The 18,130-nt window shown below is 60.5% G+C and overlaps 1 protein-coding gene across 1 annotated transcript in view; it reads left to right on the top strand.

The window, feature by feature from the left end:
• Positions 1 to 18,130, top strand: part of SHANK3 (SH3 and multiple ankyrin repeat domains 3) — a 311,958-nt gene that overhangs the window by 143,391 nt on the left and 150,437 nt on the right. The window contains 1 exon segment of the mRNA XM_088535213.1: positions 851 to 1,038. Within this exon segment, the coding sequence (XP_088391339.1) occupies positions 851 to 1,038 (188 nt within the window).

The raw sequence follows: 18,130 nt of genomic DNA, 5'->3' as shown, positions 1-18,130 counted from the left end.
AGGGGGCCCCGCGCCCCCCAGCCCATGGGGCGCTGCCCCCTGCAATGCGCAGCTCTGCTGCCCCCCCCCGGGCACCGGGCTCGGCCACTGCAGCCCCCTCCCTGCCCATGGGGCACCGCTCCCCCCCCGGGCACGGGGCTCGGCCCCCCCGGGCGCGTCCCCTGCCCGCGGGAGCCCCCGGCACCCCCTGCCGAACCGCCCCGCTCTGCCCCCCCCGACATTGCCCCCCCCCACCTCTCACCCCGTCATTGTCCCCCCCCACACACTCTGCCCCCCGGTCCTGCCCCCTTCTCCCCCCCGGCCCTTGTTGCCCTCCCCGCCCCCCCCCCGGCCCTGCTCCCCGCCGCCCCCCCCGCCCGGGCGCTCCCCCCGCCGCCCCGTCCCTCGCGCGGCCGCCAGGGGGCGCCGCGGTGCCCGCCCCGCGCGGCGGCCGCGGGCGGCTCCGGGGGGCGGCGCGGGAGCGGCCGCCCGGCCCCGCCGCCGGCCCCGCGCCCGCCGCGCGCCCCGCCCGCCGGCGCAGGGGGCGGAGCGGCCGGCGGCGGCCCCGGCCCCGGGCCATGGTGCGCGCGGCGGCGGCGGCGCGGCGCCCGAGGCAGCGGAGCGGCGCGCGGGGCGGGCGGCGCCGCGCCATGGAGCGGGCGGCGGGCGGCCGCCCCCCCGCCGCAGCCCGAGCCCCAGCCCCCGCCGCAGCCGCCGCCGGAGCCGCTGCCCGCGCCCGGGCGGCGCCGCGGCGGCCGGGGCTGCGCTGAAGCCCCCCGGCCGTCCCCGCCATGGCGCAGCCCGCGGGCCGCGCCGCGCCCGGCTACGAGCTGCCGGGCATCAGCACCGTAACCTACGTCTTCGTTTACAGCCCCGGCGGCGCCGCGGCGCCCCCCGGCCCCGGCGCCCCGACGGCGCCGCACGCCGCGCCCGCGCCGCTGCGCGGCCCCAAGCGCAAGCTGTACAGCGCCGTGCCCGGCCGCCGCTTCATCGTGGTCAAGAGCTACGCGCCGCAGGGCGACGGCGAGATCCAGCTCAACCGCGGCGAGGCCGTCAAGGGTGAGTGTCGGGGGGCTCCGGGCTGGGGAGCGGGGCTGCGCCTCCCCGCGTGCCCCCCGGGGCGGTTACGGGGCTGTGGGCTCTGCGGGTGGCCCTGTTGCCAGCCCTGCGGCTGGGGGTCCTGGTCTGGGGAGTGGGGCGGGGGTTCCTGGGTGGCCTCAGGCCATGGGGTTGACCCTGTGCCCAGCCCTGGGGCTGGGGGTCCTGGTCTGGATCTAGGGAGTGGGGCTGGGGGTCGTGGTTGGCCCCACGTTTGGCCGTGGGGCTCTGGGATCTGCGTTTGGCCCCACGTCCAGCCCTGGGGCTGGGGGCCTGCTCTGAACCTGCCGTGTGGGCCAGGAGTCCTGGTCTGGCTCCAGGTTTGCTCCTGGGCGCTCTGCTTGGTGTCACATGCAGCCCTGGGGCCAGAGACCCCGATCTGGTCTGGGGGGCCCAGCCCAGCCCCAGGTTTGGCCCTGGGCCTGTGGGCTCTCTGGCCCCGGGTCCAGCCGTTGGGCCGCAGGAGCTCTGGTTGCCCGTGGGCCACGCTCTAAGGCTGGGCGTCCTGTGGGGCCTGGCAAGCGGAGCCAGGGCCCCCTCCAGGGCCAGAGGCCCCAGGTTTGGCCCTGGGCCCCTGGACTCTCTGCTTGGCCCCAAGTCCAGCTCTAGGGCTGGGGGTGCTGGTCTGGCCTGAGGAAGAGCGGCCGAGGTCCCCGTCAACCCCCTGTTTGGCCCTGCGGTCCTGAGGCTCCAGTTGGCCCCATACCCAGCCCTGGTGCTGGGGATCCTGCCCAGGCCCGGGGTGGGTACAGGGCCCAGGCCTGGGGGTGCAGCCTCGAACCCTGCTGGGGTCCCTCGGTCGGGCTGTGGGGCTGCAGCTCCCTGGTGTGACCACGGGACCCCTGGTTGGGCCGCTGTGTCATGGGCCTTGGGCCCAGCTGGGACGCCGGGGGAGCCGTTGCCCCCGGGGCCATCCCAGCTCCTCGACTGAGCGCTCTCCTCCCGACCAGAGCGTCTCCCGGCCCTGGGGTCCCAACCTCCCGGGCGCAGGCGGCGGGAGCGGGGAGGGTGGCGCGGGTGGGAAGCGCTTTGAAACTCAGCGCTTTGAAACACCGCGGGGCCGCGAGCGGCGCGGAGCTGGCGGGAGGCTGTGACAGTAACGGCGTGCCCTTGTTTTGGGGAGGCCTCTTGAAAGACGCGTAAACCCCCGTGGTGGGGTGCGAGATGGCTTCCAGCAGGCAGGGACGAGCGGAGGATTCCCCTGCAGGCAGGCTAATTCCATGGCTTTTCACAAAAAGTTTTAGGATCTTCTCATCTTTCTGCCTCTCTCTCTTGCTGGTGGCTCTTATGGGACTGGCTGGAAGAGTCGCTGATCCGTCCGGTTGTGTTAGCTGTAGTGTGAATCCAAGCTTGGAAACGGGAAGCAGCGCTTGCTGTTCCGTGCTCTTCAGCACTGTCTAGGAATGCTCTTAGACCTCCCGAGTGCCACGGCACCCGGAACGCCGGCTGGGGCGGGCGGCTTTCCCGTTGCCTGCGAATGTGTGCTCGGTGCCGTGAGTGGAGGCGAGCGCGGTGCCGCGGCCGGCGCCGGCAGAGGCTCCGTGTGCCGGAGCCGCTGGCGTCCCCGCGCCCTGCTTGCTGGAGCTGCTCGTGTGGCGGCCGCGCTCGGGAGCCAGTTGTCTCCAGGAGGCTTCAGAAGTCACCACGTGGGCAGGACGTGGGGTCCGAGCGCGTCTTCCATCTTCCCTTGAGGCCTCAACCACTATTCAGTGTTTTTATCACATGACTCTCTATCCACATTCCTGTCCTTTCTAATTGCAGCAGAATCTTGAATTCCTGTGTTCACCTGTAGTTGTTTGGGTATCTTCTTCCTACCCTCTCCAAAGAGAAGCCCCCTGTGGCAGCGCCGTGGTGAGGAAGGAGAGGCCAGGGTCCCTCTGAGCTGAACAGGTTGCGCTCCTGGAGCCTAACCAAGAAGACTTAATAAGAGTTAAAAAGGAAAATCACTTCAGTGACTCGCGTATGGAAGATCAGAGGCAGCATAGATGGCAGCTCTTAGTTATTTACTGCTTTTGTGGTACTTAGTTGTTTTTGGGAGAATAGGAATATTGACAGTTATTAGATAGGGTTCCCTGCTTTGCAGGCGGGGGAGCGATAGTGATAAATGGGAACTAACGGGACGAGCAGAACCGCTCTGGCTGGTGCTTTCTCCAGTGGGTTTCTGGCTCCTCGTGGAAATGGGGGGGATGTTCGGGTGTTGGAAGTGGTCCTCTTATCCCGGATTTGCAGGAAGTGGGAGCTGGTAGAAATGGAGATTCCCGATGCTGGGGCTCTGCCCCGGCCTCGCGAGGGTGCCCGGGTGCCCGCGAAGGGGCAGCGGAGCGGAGGGCTGCTGGGACGGCAGGGCAGGATGGCGCCTTCCCAACAAGGGGGGTCTGTGACCTGGGAGGCCGAGGGAACTGCTGTCGGGCTGCCCACGGGGATGTGCTGGGAGCCAGCAGGGTGCGACCAGCTGCACCGGCCGGGAATGCGGAGTGGGGACCAGCTGCTCCGGCTGGGAATGGGAGCGCTGGGCTGTTGGTTGAGGATGGTCCTGCAGGAGGCATTAGAGCCTGGTGGGCATGAGCAGAATCGCCGTTCAGAGAGGCATGGGGAGTGTTGCCAAAGAAGCAGAACGACTGAGAGGCCCTGTTAACTGAGGAGAAGGGGCTGCGTTGGTCACCGTGTGCCAAGGAGCGCGGGTACCCGAGGAGAAGGGGCCATGTCGGGTGTCCGGGAGCGCGGGTACCCGCGGAGCAGGGGCCCCGTTGGTGCCACGTGCCGGGGAGCGCGGATACCCGCGGAGCAGGGGCCCCGTTGGTGCCACGTGCCGGGGAGCGCGGGTACCCGCGGAGCAGGGGCCCCGTTGGTGCCACGTGCCGGGGAGCGCGGATACCCGCGGAGCAGGGGCCCCGTTGGTGCCACGTGCCGGGGAGCGCGGGTACCCGCGGAGCAGGGGCCCCGTTGGTGCCACGTGCCGGGGAGCGCGGATACCCGCGGAGCAGGGGCCCCGTTGGTGCCACGTGCCGGGGAGCGCGGGTACCCGCGGAGCAGGGGCCCCGTTGGTGCCACGTGCCGGGGAGCGCGGATACCCGCGGAGCAGGGGCCCCGTTGGTGCCACGTGCCGGGGAGCGCGGGTACCCGCGGAGCAGGGGCCCCGTTGGTGCCACGTGCCGGGGAGCGCGGGTACCCGCGGAGCAGGGGCCCCGTTGGTGCCACGTGCTGGGGAGCACGGGTACCCGCGGAGAAGGGGCCCGTCGGGTGCGGGGAGCGCGGGTCGCTGCGGGTCGCTGCGGGTCCCCATCGCGGTCACTCAACGCTGCATCGCTGCGGGAGGAGGATGCGCGCGGGTGAGCGGGGCAGCTCCCCGACGGAGCGGCTCCTTGGGCGGCAGCGCTGGGCAGCTGCGGGAGGACCTGTCTTTCCTCACCTCGCGTTGGTGAGGGGACCTGACAACCATCAGTTTGAAGCGAGGGAATTTGGCGATTTCATGCATCATATGGGTACAGCTGCAAGAAATTAGTATGAAAGAGGAGAAGGGCAGAACACCCGACAGCTTCTATTCTGCGAGTTGCAGAGATGCCAGAGGAAAGCTCATGATGAAGGAACACGGGAGTGTCAGGCCTGTGTGATCCGTACAACGGTTCCTGAATTCCTCTATTTGGGGCATCGCTGTTTTATGAAGGGACTGCTGCTTTTTGCTGTCCTGCCTTGAGAGAAAGCGACATGGGAACATTCACCAGGTACATTCAGGAGTCACATTCCTTGGTAAAAGCAATGGATTTCTGCACACTTTCTGCTGAAAGCTGATGCTAAGCAAGGCTCCTACGTGCTAGATTTGGTGGTACAAGAGATCTCACTGCATCCTGCATTGTGCAGTGGGGTTCGTGGTGGGCTCTCAGCAGGAGGTAAAAGGCAGTTTGGTTTCAAGGGTTTTTGGAAAGTTAGGGTACCTCTCTTGGCTGTGTGCAGTAACTATTCTAATAGCTATTGTGTGGCCAAAGACAATAATCAATATAGATATTCCATTTGTAAGATAGCTAGAGAATGCAAGCAGAGGAGAGTCTGTCCTTGATCTGCTCGTTACTGATAATGAGAAATGAAATGAGATGTGAGAGCCCCAAGCAAAGGGAGAACCAGTAGTCACCAGCACTGAAATTCAGCATCCCGAGGTCACAGGGAGAAGCAATTCACAGGCAGAACAGAACAAGGGTATTCTATCCCCAGCCTAGAAACTGGGGAAATCTAGCAAAATTATGAACCTATTGGTTTGGAAATCTTGGGGTTTTTTATTACTTTTTGATTAGGAGTTATTCTTGAGCAATTGTTGCTGTGTGCTTCCAACAGTGCGTTTTTCTCTGTGGTATGGGCATTTGTTACTGGGGTATCTAAGCTAACCCTCTGAGAAATGCAATGTGAAATAAATTGTGGGTCACGTCTTAGTAGAATTGTTATTGCAGTGGTCGTTCCTAGCTGCGCTCGAGGCTGTTGGATAGGGAGGATTAGCTGAGCTGGTAGCGAACGTGTCGCTCGGTGCCGATGGCTTTGGGCTGCCGCGCCGCTCTCCTCCCAGGATCAGCGTGCGGGTTCCCCCGGCTTTGGGCTGCAGGATCCGCAGGAAGGCGGATCTGGCGTTGGGGCTGAACTGACTTGGAAGGTTGAGGCAAAACTTCCAGCTCCCCCCTCAAACAGCTTCCTTACCGGATCGCTGCTCCCGCGTTTTTCTCACTCGCTGTTTTGGATGGACGTAGATGGAGCAGGAGTCCCATGGGGTAATGGGCGAGTCCTCGGTGCTATGGCTGTACCATGCAATTGCTTACAAACCTGTCATATCCCCCCTTTAAAACTGCTGAAGTTTTTCTCCTGCTCCTCTGTGGGAAGGCGGCTCTAGAACCTTCCAGGTTTTGCATTTTCTAATTTCTGAAATAGAAACATTCATGGCCATTTCAGAGGCATTGGTGGTGCGCTTCGGGCACGCCAGACTGCTGTAATCCAGCTGTGAGACATCAAAAGCGCCGTGACCAAGTCCTTTTCTGGAAGGAGGAGGCTGATTTTTCCCTTTCTCAGCAGACGGAGTGCAGATTAGTCATGAGTGCTGCTGGCCTACCCTGGTTTACAGAGCGGCCGGGTGGCACTGCCAGGCTTGAGGTGGCCCACGGGCTGCGTGCCCAAGTGGGGTCCGGAGCCCCCCGCTCCGTGGAGCGATCCCGGGGCTGTTTGTCCCTCATCCTGAGCCGCCTCCGTCCTGTCCCCTCTCCGCAGAAGCTGCTCCGGGCCGGGGGGACCAGGGAGGCCTCCGCTCCGCTCGCTCCTCGGCCGTTCCTGCTTCGTCTGGGGTTGAAATGCACCAAGAAACCAGGCCCTTGTGCCGAGCGCTGGGAAGCTGCTGAGATCCGGCCCATGGGATGGATGATGCTCCTAGGGAGCGTCCAACGTGGTGGGAGCAACGAGGCTCCGGGGGAGCCCAGCCGGCCCTGGAGACCTGCGGCCACCCGGAGCCTGTCCCGGCCCTGGAGAGCAGCGGGAGCCCCGCGCTGCTGCCGGCGGCTCCGGGGGCTCCGCGGCCGTCCCGACCCGCGCGGACGCGCTGAGCCCGCCACGAGCAGGGCCCATAGGTGAGGTGGAAGCTTGTAGGCTTCCGCGCCTCTTGTGCAGTGGGCAGTGTCTGGAAATTAAAGGATTTCTCAGGAATAATGAGGACTTCTTGAGACTGGGCTAAATTATTTCCTTTTGCGGTTCATAGAAGTTTTGAAAAATGAGTCATGCAGGAGAAAAGAATTGCATGCAAAAGACAAAATGAAATGAATGAAATAGGAAAATATCTTGAGAGAGAGATCTAAAGTGGGGGGAAAAAGGTTGAAGAACTAGGAAATTCATTGCTCTGATGGGTAAAAGCAGTGGCCAGGCGCGCAGTGACTGGGTGGCAGCGTAGTCCCGTCCCTGCCGGGCAGGGGGACGCGAGGTGACGCTTCCCTTCCTGCGGCAGGGCCGGGTGCCCGCGGGGCGGCCGCGCTCCGACCCGCGCCCGGGAGCAGGGCCTTGTGCCGGGCCGTTCCCAGCCTCTCCCGAGGCACCTGCCCGTGAGCGCCGCTTGTTTCTGTTTTCCGTCTCTGCTTCCCGGCAGCTCCCACCTCCCCTGCACGGTTCCGAGCGGCGCGGAGGCGCGTGGAGCTCCCAAGGCCGAGTTCCCACGGTCGATCGCGCCGGGCGGCGCAGCCCGTCCTGCCGTCCCTTTCCCTCCTTGTCCCTTCCTCTTCCCCTCGCGGGCCGCGGGTGGAGGTTGGAGGTGAGTGGGGCCTGCGGGGGCTGCGGGGGGCTCCGCGGCGGACGGGCCGGGGCCGCGCGGGATCCGCAGCCCTGGCCCCGCGCCGGGGTCTCGTGCCCGTGTAAATACCCGGCCTTTCTGAGCCCGCCTGGGCTCTTTATGCCAGTTGCGTCATGAGACAGGCTAATTTACCTGATGCAGAAAACTGCATAGTTTTATTGGTTTATAAATATGTTACTTTCAGTCTAGCTAAGTGTTCTCCTGTTCAGATGTTCCCAGGAAGCTCTGTGTCTTTTTTTTGCCTGTTTTTTTTTCCTTTTTTGTTTTGTATGCCTGTTTTGCATCTGCTTAAATACATGTTGCTTTGTGATTAGTGTGCCCCATTCTTTTGATCTTTTCCTGCACTTTTTTTATGCCTCTGGTCATCCCTTCTGGTGTTGCTCTTCTCTGAACTGCTTTGGTTTCTGGCCGTTGCAGTCCTGGGGGGCTCCTGGTGGATCTCACTTTGCTACGGTTAAAGAGAGCATAGAACTTACATTCACATTTCACTACATTTACTTTTCTAAGAACATCAACCTGTTGGAGTTTAGGAATATCAAATTAAGGCTTTTTTCTCTTTTTTTTTTTTTTTGACTTGCACCATGAATCATGCCTCCCATTCCTCTTGTTTTAAGTGTTTATTCTCTTGCATGGGTCGAGCACGCTATCAACACTCGAGGCTGGTTCTTTTCCGTTGGTGTTTCCGCAGGGTTGCACGGCTGTGGTCCCAGCTCATGAGCTGGTCCAGTTGCTCCTGTGTCCTCCTGCTACCCCGCGGAGCGGCGGTGGCGTCGGGACCCCCGGCACCGCGTTCCGGAGCGGCAACGCGGTTGGGTCGGTTTCCTCGGAGAGCAGGAGGCCGGTTGGGGCAGCGCTGCGGACTTGGCCCCCACGCCTGCCCCTTTTTGTGGCGTTTGGAGCCGATCCAGGCTATGGGAGGAACGTGCTTGTTGGAGGGAAGTGGTATTTAATGAGCAGCCTGTTCTCTCCAGGGCTGGCGGCCGCGCTGGATCCGCTCTGCGTTATTCCCATCTCAGCAGCGCGTGTAGTAGCCAGCGCCAAGGCGAGCAGGGCTGGGAGTGCCGGGGGCTCGAGCCGAGGGGTGACCAGGAACCCGCTCCGCGTCCGCGGGGCCAGCGGGATGTCCCCGCGCGTCCCCTCGGCCAGGGGAAGGAAACGGGCTCCTTAGATCTCTGTGAGATTTCTGAAGTGCTGTTTATGCTCTAATATCAATTAAGAAACAAGGTTGCAGGAGATCTAACAAGCGCAGTGCAATGGGAAAAATGTCAAAATCTTCTTCGGTGCGGAGAAGAGAAGGCATTTCCCCGTGGACATGCAGAACAAGCAATCCCTCTACGATTATTAAAGCTGCCACCAGTTGGCATTATAAACTCTATTTTTAGTATTCCCAAACTATGTCTGGAAAAATTGGTCTGGCCTAAAATTTTCTCGCTCTGTTTAAAATTTAATTTTTGCCACAGACGAGGCTGCGCGCGTTCGAGCCCGGTCGGCGTGGTCGGGGGGAACGGGTGCGCTCGCGCCGCGGGGACGGCCCGTGCGCGCCGGGGCCACCGCGGAGCGGGACGCGCAGGAGGGACGTGGAAAAGGCAGCGCCAGCCCTGCCCGGGGAAGCGGGAGCGCTGCATCGGGGCAACGTTCAGAGTCCTCTTGTTCGAGGATGAGTTTGGATATCGAAGACCATATCGCAGCTGAGGCCTCTCTAGATTGTTACTTGGATCATGTTCTAGTGGTTGTTTTTTCACTTGTAGAAGATGGTGTCTTGGCAGATGCTTGAGCCGAGTTTTTATGATCATTAGCAACAAAATGTTATCAAAACCGTGATCCCGCCTTCCCTTTTCCAGCAATATTTCTGTGCGTGAGGGTCTCCCTCTCTACCTGAGGCTTGGAAGGGGCCTGGATTTTCCTTTGTGCTGGGGTCAGGAGAGTCTCTGCTCCTTCCTGTCTTGCCTACTGGGAAGGTCATTTTGAAAGAGATGGGAAGAAGCCAAGATGCGGCTGGTTGCTGTAGCCTGGTGTAGAATTATACAACCTTTCAGGATTGCTCTCTGTCAAAAGTCCTGCTTCCTTCTCGACTAAATTTCTTTACCTGAGGGCAGGATTTTTCCACTGAAATCTGGAGTTTTGTAGGTCAACGACTTGGCTTTTGGGTTATTGGGACTGCTAAACTGAAAATGTTCTGTTGAGGTCCAGGGATCTGTTTGGAAATCAAGGTGTTTTGATTAGAAATTCTCTGCTTAACAATTTGGAGGAAAAAATCTCCCAACCTGAAGGAAGGTTTAGGGACAATGTCAGACAGGAGAGCAGAATGTTGGGATCTTCCTTTCTCCGGAGCGTGTGAAGGAGGCACTGTCCTGAACTGAGGTTGACCACTTGCCCCACAAGGGTGAAGATTTTGCTCATTGATGATAAACAAATCTCTGAAACCTTTCTGTGTTCTCTTCTCTCAACACAAACTCCTCGTCAGGGAATTCCAGTGTTCCACCAGAACCTACATGAACTTTCCATGTATTTTCAGCGCCGTTGGCTGTGGATGTGGTGGCACCCTGACACGTGCCTGGAGAGATGCTCCAAGAGGGTTCGTGGGCCGGCCGGGGCCGTGACGATCGCACGGTCACACAGACCGTCCCGTTGTGCCCGCATCCCGCACGGGTCTCGGCTCCGCTGCCTCCTGTGTGCGCCGGGACTCCAGAGCCCCCTCAAACCTGCGGGTCAAGATTCCTCTTCTCTCCTACGTCCTGAACTTCACACACTTTCTCAACCTGTTTTTTTTTCTTTATTAGATAGAGAACGTCACTAACCATCTCCTATGTCAACAACTGACATTGAAATATATTAAGTTTTTTTCAGTGTGTAGATCAAGTGCTGTTTGAAATTCGCACAGGCACCCAAGGTGAGGTTGTATTATTACATTTTGCCATAAAATTAATAGTATTTTTATTTAGCATCTGATATAACACATTGAGAATTCTTATCAACTTGTTGCTGTCAGAGAGGAAACTTTGCTCAAGTCAAAATAATGAGATTCCATCAAACCCTCTTTCTTCCCTGGTGGAAACGCTCCCTCTCCAGCTCTCTCCTCTTCAGATGCCTGGTACGTGCGGCGCTTTCTTCAGCCCAGCTGCACAGTGAACAAATAGAGCATCGCTTGCAAATTTGACTGGGCTGTTGGCTCAGACACCGGTTCAATAGCTGGACCAAAATCTGTCTGTCGTCTTTTCAGAGGACTGAGGGAACGTATATACTTAACTGGCACAGAAAATGTCCTTTATTATTTCCAGTGGGTTATTAAGCATAGTTTCGTGTCTGTATCTCTTGCATCTTGCTTTTGGCTGGACTTTTTCCTTCTTAGAAAAAAAAAAATACTCCTGAAGACTTTTTCTTCTAATTTGTTGTAAGCATGCCTACAATCCAATCCATCCTTCATCCACGAGCTGTTCTTTTAGCACTGCAGTGCTTACCAATGCAAATTCTTGGGAAAAAATGGAAAATCAATCATTTTGAGGGAGATTTCCAAAAGGGTTTTTGTAGAGATTTATGCTCCTGACCTCCTCCGAAGGCTCTTTCAAACGTCCGATGCTTTGGCTACTTCTGAGTCCTATGGCCAAGAGAAGCTTGTTTCATAACCGCGTGCTGCCGAGACGTGCCGGATATTTTGGGCATTTAGGAAGTGTCCCCACGAGCGGCTTCCGGACCCCGGTGCGCTCCGAACTGCCGTCCCGCGTTGTTTGCTTCTCGAGGAGGCTCCTCAGCTCGGTGACGTTTTCTGCTTGTTGACATGGGAAGCGCAGGACAGACACCAGTGTCTCCTCCGCCGCGTGCTCCCCTGCTGCTCGCGTGTCGCGTGCGCGCAGCCAGCTTGGCCTTTCTGCCTTAAACCTCGGTACGGCGACCTTGGCTTTGTCTGCCGGCCGTCCCAGCTCGAGTTCCCGACAGACAGGATCCGGTAGCACCAGGCACCTCCCTGGGAGCCCTGCCCGCTCCTGGGGCGCCGCTGCTCAGCGAGGCCGCCCTGCCGTGGTGCAGCCGGGGGACGTGGGGCCGTGGGGACGCTGACCGCGGCGCTGGAACCAAGCTGCAGGGATGCGGGGACGCTGCCCATGGCGCCGCCACCGAGCCACGGGGATGCGGGGACGCTGACCACGGTGCCTCCACCGAGCTGTGGCCCCGGCGAGCTCCGAGCCACGGCCTGTTCTTGCCGTAACTCACCCAGGGCTTCCTTTTAATTTTTCTTTTTTCTTTAAGCCAAGTAAGGTCTTGATCTGGGTAAGATTATACACATACATCCATATATGAATATTATATTTATGAGAGTGTTATATTCATTTGTATTTATTAGTGTTAAGTTCCTGTATGTATATATGTGGTCTTGTGGACTTCCAGTAACGTGCCCAGCATTTGATGCTCTTTGGCCAGTTCATGATTTTCTTTTCCTGAGATCTCAAGACTCTCTCTCGAGCTCCTCGACCCGTGGTTTTTACCTGCCTGGCTGAACGGGTATAATTCCGAGGTAAGAGCTGGTTCAATACCGATCGTACGGAGGCGCCCAGGCCTTTCCCGTGCCGGTGGGAGGCCTCTTGCACGAGCCCGTCCGCCGCGGCCTCCCCGCTGCCGCAGAGGCCGTTCTGCCCGCCGACCCCTGCAGCTGCTGACACACAGAGCTGGCGTGGGACAGGAGAGGGGACACCGAAAAAAGTCATCGAGAGAAAGACTCTTGAAAGAAAGATTGAATAAAAGATACGATCAACTGCGGGGGCCAGGCACCGGGCACAGTCACACAAGCGTGGGTGACTGTCCCCTTTTAACACTCGTTTTTGCTGCTTGTTCTGAGCCCTTCACCGCCTTGGGCCCTTTCCCTGCACGCCCGTGATGAGTGTTGCAGGATCCTGCAGACCCCGAGAGACCCCGCAATGCCCCAGCTCCATGGCCGGGCCCCTAGCGCCGCGTTGCTGTTTGTCCCTCTTAGCAGTCCAAAGCTCGGGTTGACGCTCTCCCGCGCGGCGCCGGAGCAGCCTTTGGTGGGCTCGCACGCGGCGTTGGCACCCGTTTCTCCATTCCTACCTGCTCTTCGATGTTTCTGGGCCTGTGGCTTTATCTGGTCACGTTTTTTGTTATTTGTTACTTTTACTCCCGAGTGGTTCTTAACCAGTTAAGCCGTTGGGTGTTTTCATTGCGCATCCCCTTCCAGCAATAGCAGGGATCGTCACAGGCAGACAGGTACCTTCTAGGACCACTCACGCTGGGAAGTTCCTGGTGCCAGTGGCTTCACCCCTGTTCCCCAGCTGCTTTCCCAGCTCTGGAAGTTTTTCCTGTGGAGGTTTTTTGCCCATTGCCCCAGCCTGTTTCTGGGAAGGTCAGAAAGTTGGATTTTGTTATTCCCAGCCAGCTTCCTGTAGGGTTTCTCCAGCTGCTCTGGAACCTTGGGAAGCAGCAGAAGTGGGAGATGCATTCTAACTCAGGCCGATATATTTGAAAGCTCCTGTTTAGAGACCCTTGCAGCCGGGATGCCTTTGCCCGAAGTGTATCCAAGGAGCAGGGAGCGCTGGGATGCCGAGGAAGCTGCCGAGGCGCGGAGGCCGTTTCCCTCCCCGCGTGGAGGCTGTTTCCCCCCTGCGTGGAGGCTGTTTCCACCATGGAGGCCGTTTTCCCTTCCCGTGCAGAGGCCGTTTCCCCCCTGTGTGGAGGCTGTTTCCACCCCCTGCATGGAGGCCGTTTCCCCCCGGAGCAGAGGCCGTTTCCCTCCCCGCGCGGAGGCCGGGCCCCCAGGACGCGCTCTGCCCTGCCGCGCTCCTCGGCTGAGGCTCCCTGTGGGCCGGGGTCCGTCGCCCGCGTGTCGTTGTGGCGAGGAGCCGCGGCCGGGAGCCCTGGAGCCGCCGCGGGGCTGTGATTCACCCACCCGCGGCGTGCGGCTGCACCTGAGACCTGTCTAGACTCGCGGAAGTCCGTGGTAAGAAATAGCTCTTCCCAAGCGCGATTCAGTTTATCCTGGGCTCGACATTTAAAATAAGTCTGATGAATCACACTCCGCAACAGCCTGTTTCCCTGCTGACTGGCTCGGGTACAGATGACCTTTTAGCTGTCTTTCATCCGTCGTGACCATTAGCCGTAGCTCTTGAGGGCCTTAGCAAGGGTTTGCTCGACTTTGGCATCCACTTTCTGTCCAGCAAGCGTGCTCTGCTGTTTGCTTTAGCATCCTGCTATTGCAGTTAATGTCTGGTCTTGCTGCTAATGAAAAGGGGAGTCATCAGGCTGACCTTCACCTGTACTGGGTGGGTATTAACCAAAGTTTTGGGTCGTGGAGCCAGGAAAATTCTCTAAAGAATCATCAGACTTCCATGGTGAAATGACCGCTTTCCACGTGGCCAAAGCGTCGCTTTGCGGCGGGGGCGACACGGATGCGCACGGCTGTCTCGGCTGACGCTGCGTCGTTTGGAAGTGCGTTTGTCTCCCTGATGTGTTAGTGCTGGAGCTGCCGGGGGTGCCCGGGGCTCCGCGTGTGGGTCACACCGGGCTGCGGACCTGGAGCCGCGCGGGCAGCGGCCCCGGCTCTGTTCCTCATCCCGATACGAGTCGGAGGCCGCGAGCTCCCTCTGCTCCTCGTGCAGTGCTTGCTGGCACCTCGGGAAGGGCTATGGCCCTCTTCACTTGCTATCGTAATCCTTCAGGATCGGTGCTGGGAAGCCGTGGAATAGGCTAGCTGTGCTAGGAATGCGGGAATGTGCGCTGGGCCTCGGGAGTGTGGTGGGACGCGTGTCCTCAAATTCACGTTCCCTCTGGAAGCCGGACCTGGGGCAGAGACCCAAATCCCTCCTGCGGGCAGCGTGGATGTCCCAGCAGGTTTTAGCAGACTGACGAAGCAGGAACCCGCACTGTATCTAAAATACAGGGAGTACCTGTGATTTGCTCTTATTTCTGTACATTGCCACTAAATACTGTTTAGTTTAATTGCAAGAATAATTGCAGTTAATCGGAAGGGCAGGCCGTGTAGGATGCTTAGGGCAGATGCGGGTCCCTTCGGGCTCCCTTCAGGGCAGCTCCCAGCCAGGCAGGAGGGTCTCGTCCTCGCAGCCCGGGGCTGCACGCTCGCCGATCCCGCGGAACGGGGTCCGCATGGAGCTGCTGGGGGTGTCTGTGCGTCCCCTCCGTGCTCCTGGTGGGGTCCAGCAAGTAAAATCCCCGACCCCTCTTGTTCATGGGGGGCTTCACCACGTAGGGTCCCCAGAAGAGCCAGTCTGTGCCAGTCTTCATCATGGACCAGTTCATGTGCCTAGAAGGGCCATGGCCTTTGATCTAGGGCTAAAATACTTAATTTGGTTTAGTTCAATTCATTCCCAAAGTGATAATTATGATAAAAGAAATTTATTCACATTAATTCTGAATAAGAGCATGCACTTATAAACATGATCTGCTGTGACTAATCCATTTCAGTTCAGCTCATTGATATAAATTAACTCATCTGTTTGCACATGGCAGCCTTGGCGCTGCCGTAGGTTCTGACGCGGCGGCGGATGAAGCGGGAGGAGGCAGCGGGTGTCGCGTCCTGTCGCGCGCGGGGCGCAGCTCCTGCACGCTCAGGAACAAACCAGCGGCTCCCGCTCCCCTAAGGTTTGCTGGGATCTTTTGGGCTTTCCTGGCACCTGGTGGCTCCATGTGTGGTGTCCTGCTCTGATTGCTGGGTCTTGGGCACTGCTCTTCCTCTAATAGGACTCTGTCCCTGGAAGGATTTTCCGTGTGCTGCCCTTTCCTCAGGGAGGCTTCTGGAGGCCGCAGGTCGTTACGGAGGCCGTGGGCATCGCTGCCCGTGCGTGCGGCCCCGTGGCACGGGGAAGCTGCCGGGGCCTGGGGTTTGGGGTCACAGCGGGTGACGTTGGCTCGGACTGTCCTGGCAGGAGACGCTTGTCCCGTGTGGCCTGCGGGCAGCCCCGCGGGCGCAGAGCTGGCGTCTCCCCGATGGACGCAGCGCGAGCGAGTCTGGGGATAGAGTGTTTCGTAAGTGACCTCCACACGCGGCCTGTTGGGATGGGGATGCCATTTTAGTCACACGCAGTCTTTGTTTGGAGGCCACTTAAATTAGGAAGCCGTTCATGTCCAATATATTCAGGTGTGCACTCAGCTGGCAGCTGTCCCTATTTACTGTCCAGAATTAGAAAACGCATCATGAATTCAAGTCAGCATCTTCTGTGCGCCTCAGCTTGACCTTAGTGGTGTCCCAGTTTGGGACCGTTGGGGCGCACAGACGTGTTACTACAGGGAGGACGTGCTGTGGGCTTGTCAGGCCGTAGGTGCTCCGGCTTCCCTTGCTCTGGGGTCGGTGTGCGCTAGGACAGCGTGGCAAGGAAGGGGAGCCGGAAGGGGGATCGAGTGTCCTGCGTGTGCCCGTGGTGCTGTGCCCTGCGTGTGCCCGTGGTGTTGTGCCCTGCGTGTGCCCGGGGTGCTGTGCCCTGCCGCAGCCCTGGCCGCGCGTTTGCCCGCGCCGCCGTGAGCCCGGCCCCGCTGCGGGGCCCGCGGGGCTGCGCTCTGCCGGCCTCGCTCTGCTCAGGGTGCCCCGCGCTCGTCCCTGGCGGTGCCTGTCCCTGCGCACGGGGCCTGGAGCAGGTCCAGCCTCCTTCTCCCCGCGCCTGCCCCGGGCTCGGAGCGGCCCTGGGAAGGAGCCCGGAGCGCCCGGGCGCTGCGGGGCGCAGGAGGCAGCGGGTGCAGTGGTCGAGCTCTCCTCTGGCGGCTGCTTCCCGGCCCTCGCGTGGCAGCGAGCGCTCGTTCGGCCTCCCGCGCACAGGGCTGTCCCGAGGATCCTGCGAGCCAGAGCACGGGGCTCCTCGTGTCCCCTCGGCACCGCGCCAGGACGGCGCCTTCACCCGCCGCTGCGGCACCGGGGTGCGCTCCTGTCTCCTGCAGGACGTCTCGTTCTAGGAGCCGCGAGGGAGCTCCTGTGCGCTTCGCAGCGCGGCCGCCGCGAGGGAGCTGCTCTCGCGCACTTTGCACCGCGTCCCAGCCTGGTGACACAGGAACCGGCATCTTGGCACCCGAGTCCCGGGGCTGAAGGGAAAGGGGCTCCGTGCTCGTCTGAAGTAGCGACGTGTGCCTTGTGTGCCAAGTTTGGGGGTTCATCAGGTGTGGGAAACCATCTGAATGTGGACGAGGGGAAGGACAAGCACCCAGCAGTGCGGAAAAACAACAACAACAAAAAAAGACTTTAGGGAGCAGTGGTTGGAAAAAAGATGTTGTTTTGCTGGTGTGCTTCTTGATAGTGAGGCTATCCGTGTGGGTCTGGAATCACTTGGATCTTCTTGAGGGCTTCATTGGACAAGGCAGTGCTAGTCTGGGTAGAGTTTTGAGGATCCGCGGTCTCAGCGGCTCCTGGCACAGCCTAAGCACGACGCATGGCGCATCTTGGCGTGTCTGGCTGTATAAACCGCGCGTCAACTTAGGCAGAATTGCTGCTGTAGACAGGACATGAGGTACGAGATGGGGTGCGTCTGTAGGTGGCCAGGCTGTGCAGAGGAAGAATGTATAGTGGATTGTCCGGGTCTGGACAGGAAATGATGTTGAGTAAAATGGGGTTTTGTTGGGTGTGCGTTTGTTTTGTTTTCTTGGTCTTGGTGGGCATAACGGTTTGTTTGATGGACTGTGGTGTAACCCCAGTTCCCTTTTCTGCTCTGAGAGGCCTTGCAGAGCGGGTTCCTTGTGGGTGGGAGCCGCGGCGAGGAGCAGAGCGCAGGACACCCCGCGCGGCGGCGGGAGCGGGGCCGTGGGGACGGGGCGCTGCGGGCGCGGGGAGCCCCATGTGTCGGGGGCCGTGGGGACGGGGCGCTGCGGGCGCAGGGAGCCACACGGGGGCCGTGGGGACGGGGCGCTGCGGGCGCAGGGAGCCGTGGGGACGGGGCGCTGCGGGCGCGGGGAGCTGCACGGGGGCTGTGGGGACGGGGCGCTGTGGGCGCAGGGAGCCCCACGTGTCGGGGGCCGTGGGGACGGGGTGCTGTGGGCACGGGGAGCCGTGTGGGGCCGTGGGGACGGGGCGCTGCGGGCGCAGGGAGCCCCATGTGTCGGGGGCCGTGGGGACGGGGCGCTGCGGGCGCTGCGGGCGCAGGGAGCCGCGCGGCCCCGGGCCGGGCACAGCGCTCGCCCCGCGCCGCCTGTGCTCTCTTGCCGCGTCCTGCTGCTGCTGCTGCCCGTGTCCATTGCTTTTCTTTCTCGCTTTCATTCATGCTTCACAGCAGATGAGCAGCCTCCTGAACTGGGTAACTATGAAATTTTTTTTGCCTTTTTTTCTCCTCCACTCATCCTTTTCCACTTTTCTCCTTGCTTGTCCTTTGTGTGTAGGAGCTTATTAGGACTTTCCGAGCCCGGCCTTTTGTCTTCTCTCCTCGATGCCCATGCCTGGTCTGCTGGGATTGGGTGGCAGACCCACTGGGGCTCCCCTTGCTCCCCACCTGGTTTTCCTGCGGTCCCTGCAGTGTCCCTGTCCCTGTGTGTCCCTCGTGAAGCGCTCTGGAAGAGCGGCCGGGGAGGCGCACGTGCTTCCCAAGAAGATGCTGCTGCGGTGCCTGGAGAGAGCTGGGCAGAGGAGCGGCCTCGGGGCTCCCGGGAAGCCTCCGCGCCGCCCTGCCGAGGAGGGGACGGTGCCGGAGGCCGCTGCTCCCTGCGCCCTGTGGGAAGGGGACGCAGGCGCCTGCACCCCCCGCTTGGGGCAGCTGACCTGGAGCCGGGGGCTGGCGCCAGTGCTGAGGAATCCTGCCCGGGGAGCTGCCCCCCTCA

This window comes from Tinamus guttatus, unplaced genomic scaffold, assembly GCF_059628265.1.
Source record: "Tinamus guttatus ecotype Peru unplaced genomic scaffold, ASM5962826v1 Tinamus_guttatus_pri_ptg000619l, whole genome shotgun sequence".
NCBI classification, from domain to species: Eukaryota; Metazoa; Chordata; class Aves; order Tinamiformes; family Tinamidae; genus Tinamus; species Tinamus guttatus.
This window is presented reverse-complemented; position numbering and strand designations above follow the sequence as displayed.